The sequence below is a fragment of the Apaloderma vittatum genome, unplaced genomic scaffold (assembly GCF_000703405.1).
Source record: "Apaloderma vittatum isolate BGI_N311 unplaced genomic scaffold, ASM70340v1 scaffold9896, whole genome shotgun sequence".
Taxonomy (NCBI): domain Eukaryota; kingdom Metazoa; phylum Chordata; class Aves; order Trogoniformes; family Trogonidae; genus Apaloderma; species Apaloderma vittatum.
The window spans coordinates 1-7,137 of NW_009721243.1; the positions used below are offsets into that span (position 1 = coordinate 1).

The 7,137-nt window shown below is 39.6% G+C and overlaps 1 protein-coding gene across 1 annotated transcript in view; it reads left to right on the forward strand.

The window, feature by feature from the left end:
• Positions 1–465: 465 nt before the first annotated feature.
• The window catches only part of LOC104275370 (centrosomal protein of 112 kDa-like), a gene marked incomplete at its 5' end in the record, with an annotated part of 109,898 nt that continues 103,226 nt past the window's right edge, over positions 466–7,137 (forward strand). Inside the window, one exon of the mRNA XM_009871301.1 lies at positions 466–648. Coding sequence (XP_009869603.1) covers positions 466–648 — 183 coding nt within the window. The remainder of the gene's footprint in view (positions 649–7,137) is intronic.

Below are 7,137 nucleotides of genomic sequence, written 5' to 3' on the forward strand. Positions count from 1 at the left end.
AGCGTTGAGGAATATCGAAGGAAGAGCTTTCGCTTTGGAAATCTTAAAGAAATCTTTAAAAGATTTAATTGCTGGGCTGAGGGGGTTGTGTGCGTATACTTAAGCAAAGGGGAGAGCAGACTATTAACCATTTAGGATCCTCAGCGCTGCTGATGAGCAGCGGCAGGATACGGGGCGACCGTACACTGAATGCGACAATGCAATTTTTTTTTTTTTTGTACGTTCCGACATTTGTACCAACAAATTGGTTAAGGATGCGCTGGATTTGCTCGGTTGTCTCCATTGTTGGAATTGTCTGGAGGAATTCTGTCACGCTAACGGTGGCTTTTTAAAAGGTGAGGTAATAGTGACGTAAAAATAAAATCGCCAACTTGATGAAATTAAGGGGAAAATTAAGCTGTAGACGAGTTGTCATGACGACAAGGATGTTCTATTGATGAACTGTACTCCTCCCTGTCCAATCAGATAGTGGAGCTGAAGCTGGAGCATGAACAGGAGAAGACGCACCTATTCCAGCAGCACAACGCAGAGAAGGACTGCCTGGTCCGAGACCATGAACGGGAAATCGAGAAACTGGAGAAACAGCTTCGCACTGCCATGGCAGAGCATGAGAGTAAAACTCAAGGATGCAGGAAACGAGACGGACAGGTAACGATCAATAATGTTTGAAAGGCGTACGCTTATTAGAAAATGCTAATAATTGGTGTTTCCTGTTTGCCAGCATTGTTGGTGTTGCACGCTGTGTGAGCATTTGCGAAACTGGCACACAAACGTGATTTCGTTTTTCTTTTTTCTTTTTTTTTTTTTTCCGCTTTCCCCCCTCCTTTCCCACTGCTGAATAGGGCTTTAACTGCAAAAACCACAGGTAGCCAGATTAAAAATCCCATGGTGCGCTATAACTCGGCCTATTTATAATCTTGTCTCATTTTCTTTCATGATGGATTTGTTTAAGAAAAAAAGGTATCTGTTCTTCACCCCCCCCAGCCCTCACACTCACCCCTCCTTTTCTTCTTCCTGGGCAAATCCATGTGAATTGTATCTGCTACATTCGTGTGGGTTTTTTTGTTTTAAATCTCTGCAGGTAACTCACGAATGGCTTTATTTCATTTTGTTGGTGTCTCTTTTGTTGTTTCGATTTTGTATTCTAGATTTGCATTGTGTGTTTGCCTACGTATGTAGGAGATTTGATGAGATGATGTGGCTTTGGGGTTGCTTACCGTCGTGTTTATTTTCCTACACACGCACGCACCCCTCCCATCCTCCATCTCTGTGGTCACTGTTGGAAGCCATTTGGCAGAATAACCCCCAGCTGGGGTAGCATTTGACTCTTCAAACTTCTGGATGAAATGCACACTGTCAGCATGGAAAATGATCTTTATGAGTTTTCAGTTCAAAAACCATCTTCCTGCGTTTTTTCAATATATTGTGCAAGGATGACATGGTATATTTTCCGAAGAGCCTATATTAAAAAGGCCTGCGATGGCAATATTTAAAAAATGAAGGTGATTTTGTAGTTTAAAGAGTATTCAGAAAATGATCTTTACTGATCAGTTTTAGAATTACTTACCATGCGAGGATTATTTTATACCAAAACAGAACATTTCGGTAAGGCATCTCTAAGGACATATGTTTTCCGCGCACCACCGCCTTGCCTATGAGACCTAAGACTCTGACATTGAGGCATTCTCACTTTACTTTCCTATAGACTGGTAGGCTGTGTCTTTTACTGGCAACTGTAATGTAGCTAAATGAAATCGAATATTTAATATTTTTAATTTTTTTCTTTTTTTTTTTTAACCTTTGGACGACTCGAACTCTATCAAAATCTGGCTTAAGTCAGTCTATTGGAAAGCAAATGGCTTGTTGGGGGAGGACGAGGGATATAATGCAGTGCCAGCACTTATTTCTCCATTTCCACCATTATGGTTTTCCAAGGAAAACAAGAGTTACTTTTGTGAAAATGCTTGAGAAGAGGATATTCAGGTGGCTTCTGAAAAATTGAGCCTTGTCCTTTATTCTCCACTTTATTGTAAGAGTGAACAAAGACTTAAATTGTTAAAGGGATCGGGTTTTATCTTTGATTTTTTTTCTTTGGCCCAAGATAGATGCATCGCAACCATGTAGCTTTTCTAAGTTGTATCGTCCTCTCACCTGCATTCCTGGCGTTGTGTTTGCACACAAAGGCAAAGCTGTAGCACTCAGCTTAAAAAAGCAGTTTTAGAATTGCGTGGAATTATTCTGTCTACACGCCAGCCTTCATTACAGTTACGGTATTGCTCTGTGTAACACTGAATACAAAGGTAAAGGGTCTGTCTTAAGCAAATCCAGAGGATCTGGGAGGTGTCTTGTGAGTATCTCTCTCTTTTCCGTTCTGTCATTTCTAGCAAAGATTGGAGCCCCAAGTTTGGTTGTGTTTCTCCTTGCGATGAGCTATATGATGCTACCACAGGTGCCATGTAGCAAGATGGAAATTACCGCGTTATTAGGAAGATCTGAACAGCCTGAATAGCAAAAACTTCGGCCTTTTTACAGGGCTTTTCTTTGTAGTTTGAATATCCCTGTACAGTCACTTGAACATTGCTGCCATGAGAACGAAATGTAAATCAGGGAAGAAAATGCGGTTGCATTTGACTAGAAGAGCTGTTGTTTATTTGAATTCTCGTAAGAATCTCTTGGCTTTCAAAGGCGCATATTTTTTCCATTTTGGAAAATAAATCGTTCTTCATTCCTTCGTCTGGTCTTTGTATTAGAATTCCCTTTTGTCTTTGCAGTGAGCTCAACAGACAATACTGGTGTTTCTTATGGAATTATCGCACATATTTTTATTAAAAAACTTTAGTCTTTGCAGCCGTTTACTGAAACGTGTGTTTCGGACATCTAATATGACTAATGGCCAATGTCCTTTATGAAACATTTGGCAGTCTCTTACCAAAGATATCACAGACATTTAACGAGTTTATATAGGCAGAGCTTTTTAAAAACCTGTTAAATTTGAACCTTGTTTTGACAGCAGTAATTTTTAGGACTGCTTTATATTGCATTGAAGGTGCGATGAAACAGGAGAAGAGGCCATTTTGCTTCGCTAAATGAACAGTAGATATACTGGGTATTTCAAAAAATTTAAATAATAATTAGTGTTAATCACATACAAGTAGCTTGATTTGAAGGACCTATCTGTTCAATGCTTCGTGAATGATGTGAAAGCACCGTTATTAAAAGTATTCACTGTTATTTCGCAGCTCTTTCATGTGGAAAGGATTTAAGAATGTTTAAAATTCGTTTTTCTAACTATATTACTGAAGACGGCTGTGACTGAGTACTGAGGAACAATTTATTATACTACTACTGAAAAGATTAATTTTTTTTTATTGTGTATCCAAGGTGGCTACTTTCATGTAGGTCTTCAGCTACTGTGAAAGATAGTATACGATCAGTTAGATTTTATTCAAATATGAATACATTTATTAATGCGTTAATCTGAACTAAAGTATTAAAATTAATAAGTCGATGCACTGCCAGATTTTAATGAAATATAAAATATTGTTACTGGTTCTTTGAAATGTAAGTTTAATGCATTTTCAGGAAAGGAACTCGATTTAAGTGGATCACCTTTTGCATTTCACTTCAGCTCTTGGCTTTATCCATTTCTAGGAGGCTTGCTTTGATTTTTTTTTTTTTTTCACCTAGGATTTTAATGCTTGGGGTGGAGTAAATTGACATGTAGGTCAACAAAAGTCAAAGCACTACAGTGGCTTTTATACCATGCTGTGTTCCTGTAGTCTTTTAAATCCCATATGTTTTCTGTGAACTGTCATAATATTATTATTCTTTAAAAAGTAGCTAATTATATAGTATTTATTTTTTAAAAAAGATAGTTTGAACCACTAGTTCTGTTTAATTTATATTTTTATATTATCTCAATGTTCTTCAGGAGTATTTTTAAGCTACAGTTTGCTCATTCCATCCCCACCTCCCAAAGTAATTTTAGTTTATAGTTCACGAAACAGGGAACCCCTTGGACGACAGCGATCTTTCCTTTGTTTAATGAAAACCGCTGTGCTACTGAATTGGCAATTTTCTGAAGCAAGACTTGTGGTTATAGAGAATCATACATTCACTTTCCTTCTGCGAAACAGGATGGCAAGGTTTGGAAATTTTAATCACCGATGCCTGATGGGCTGTGGTGCCAGTTGTGCCCTTCTATTTTCCCGTTCTCTCTCAGCATCTGACACGTGCCCTCAGCCAGCTCAAAGATTTTCACGTTCCAGCTGCTGTGCAGAGTTGGATCGTTTTCATGCTTGTTCTTTGGCCGTTGACCTTCGGGCAAGAAGATGATAGAAATGTATCCCTGCAACTTCCAATATAGCACTTTGCACTAAAGCGAGTGGAAGAAAAAAGTTTCCATAAGGAAAGCGAATTCTTTTTCCTGGCTCTGTTATGAGATAATTGGCCAGTCTGCAGTTTTCATCCGTTCGTAATTGGGCCGAGAGTATCTCAAGCGCTGAGGCACGTTTTGCCGATATTTGTCCCTGATGTCAGGGTATTTAATTTTAACATAGAATGTCTATGCTCTTAAAAATGAAGCTACTTTAAGGGAAGATCAGTGATGTTTGGCGGTGTCTTGGTGAACCATTATTGGTTGGGAAATGAAAACCTCGAGCGGTTCTGAAGTTACAGGAACGCGCACAATGATAACGAAGGTTGTTGCAAACAAAAGAGCAGGCTGGAGGTGGTGAAAAGAGTTCAGAAGGTATTTTTCTGTGGCTGAAGTGTCCGTTTCCTTTTTCGTCTCTTGCTTTTTGCACTTCCCATAATCCCCTTGGCCTTTGCTATCCCCATTTGCTTTACTTCTTGCAAATCAGCGACTCCTTCCCTGGTCCCCAATGTATAGGGCATCCTTTCACTTCTTTTCTGGCTTCTCTTCTTTGAAAATTTGCTTCTTTGCTTGTGTAAACAACGATCTTTCTGCAACTCTTGCTTTGCACCTGGTTTCATCTGAATTAATTCCCATTTGTTTGTTCCTGTGGAGTTAATGATCATTACCCGTTTTTTTTTTTTATTTTCATTCCAGCAATGATCATTATTTTTGTTCCAGCAAATCCTTGGTAAATATTTATGGTTCTATATAGATAATTATGGTAGCAATAAAACGAGGGGAAGAGATTTTTCTTGCCTCTATGTGTGTGGTCAGCCTGCAGTGATCCTGGGCTGGTGTGTTTGTCTGATGGAGAGCTTCAGCAACTATTGACAAGAGAAAAGTACCAAAAAAAGAAAAATTATACACTTGTTTAATGGTACTAAATATCCCGACACATGCACAATTTCTGTCTGTGTGCGAATATTGCTGCAGCAGTAGCTTTTCAGCGCTACACTAATACAGATGAATGTCAGGAGCATGTGTTTCACAATAGGAGACTTTCTTAAACTTTGATGTGAAAGAACCTATTGTTGCCGTACAGCTAAATCACCGATCAGCTCTTCTGCTTCATGTAATTGTTCGAATATCTCCAAACACCAGTTTCCACAGGGTTGTTACTCTAGTGTTAGTGGAAGCAGGTTGCTTGATCGTGTCTGGAGGGTACAGATAGATGCAGACTGTGGAACATTCCGATGTCCACCGTGCTACTGAAGTCACTTCTTTATTCAATTTTGAGTAAATAAATCCTATGACTCATTTTTTTCTTTGACTTCTTTTTCTTGTCGAAGATGTCTTTGGCATGGGAAGAAATGCATTGTTTGCTACGCAGTCTTTCTCTGCTGACAATCTAAACCATGGAGTTGCAATCTAAATATTTGTTTGGTATGTTTTAGTTGGAGAGTAGCTATTGGGCTGACAGTCAGACTCCTGTAGACAGCCATCCCTTAACGAAAGCTTTTGGCTGTATTGCAGCATGTTTAATTTACCACCAGTCAACCCAGGATAATGAACATGGCCACTGATGTAAAAATCTTTAAAGTAGCAAATATTTGCGCAGCACTTGTGTGTTTTCCCCTGGTGGTTGTTCTGAGTTGGGTGGATCCCATGGATGGGGAATATCTGCTAAAATCCAGGATCTGATGATGAGTCTTACAGAGAGGTTCAAACTAGGCTCTCAACTGATAGAGTAGCTGTGGATGGTTCAGTGAAATGCCCAAATGTACCGATTTCCTTGGGAAATACTCAAATGTTCCCCTGCCATAGCGGGCTCTGCTGATCGACACAGCTTCAGCTGCACCTGTGGGAACGCATGGGGTGCGTGGGAAGAATTTGGGCTGCAGCATAGACATCATCCTTGAGCTCAGAGGAAAAAAACGAGCCTTTGCTCCAAGGCTGAAACATGCAGGTCCGGCTCAGGGTTCCCTCCATCGATCATCCCACCTTCTACGTGAGGGTCTGGGTCTCATCTCCTCAGCGCTTTCCCTGGCTCGGATGAAGCCGCTTTGCCTTGACTGTTCTGTGTCGGGCACTGCTGCTGGTCCCACCTCCGAGCTGCTGCTTCTTTTTGCGAGACCCTTCAAAAGGCTGTTCAACAAGCTATAAACATCTGCCACTTCCTCGCTTAATGGAACCATCAAAGTGTTCTCATGCCATAGCGGATGGTTGTCCAGGATCTCTTCCTCATTTTTCCTCGACTCTCCCTTTTTATGATGGGACTGAATTTAGATAACAAGGAATCCAGTGCAGGACGTGTGACTTGACTGGCTACTCTCCCCTTTGATACTCAGGGCTGTTCAGAATTAGAAATATTTGCTAAAGACATCGTTAGAAGCCATACATAATGGTGCATAAATTATCATTTGCTGATTAACAATGTTAAGTTAGCTTAGGAGAGAACTGACATTTTGTGCTGTCTACAGGGTATGTAAAAGAGAAAGCAGTTGCTATAGAAACTAGCTCATCACATAATATGGATTGTGATTGTGAGATGGACTTCTTTTCAGCAAAATTTTTTTTATATAAAAATGCTTTTTATATAAATATGAAATTGAATCTATATGGTAAATATTTTTATATTGTAATCAACATACTATTTTTCAGTTTAATTTTAAGTATTGACAGCTGAAAAGGTGGAGTATATAGTTTTACTTGTGTAGGGGCGGGGTGTATATCACGTAGCAGTAATTTTGTTTTATACCAGTTCTCCTTGTTTAGGCAAG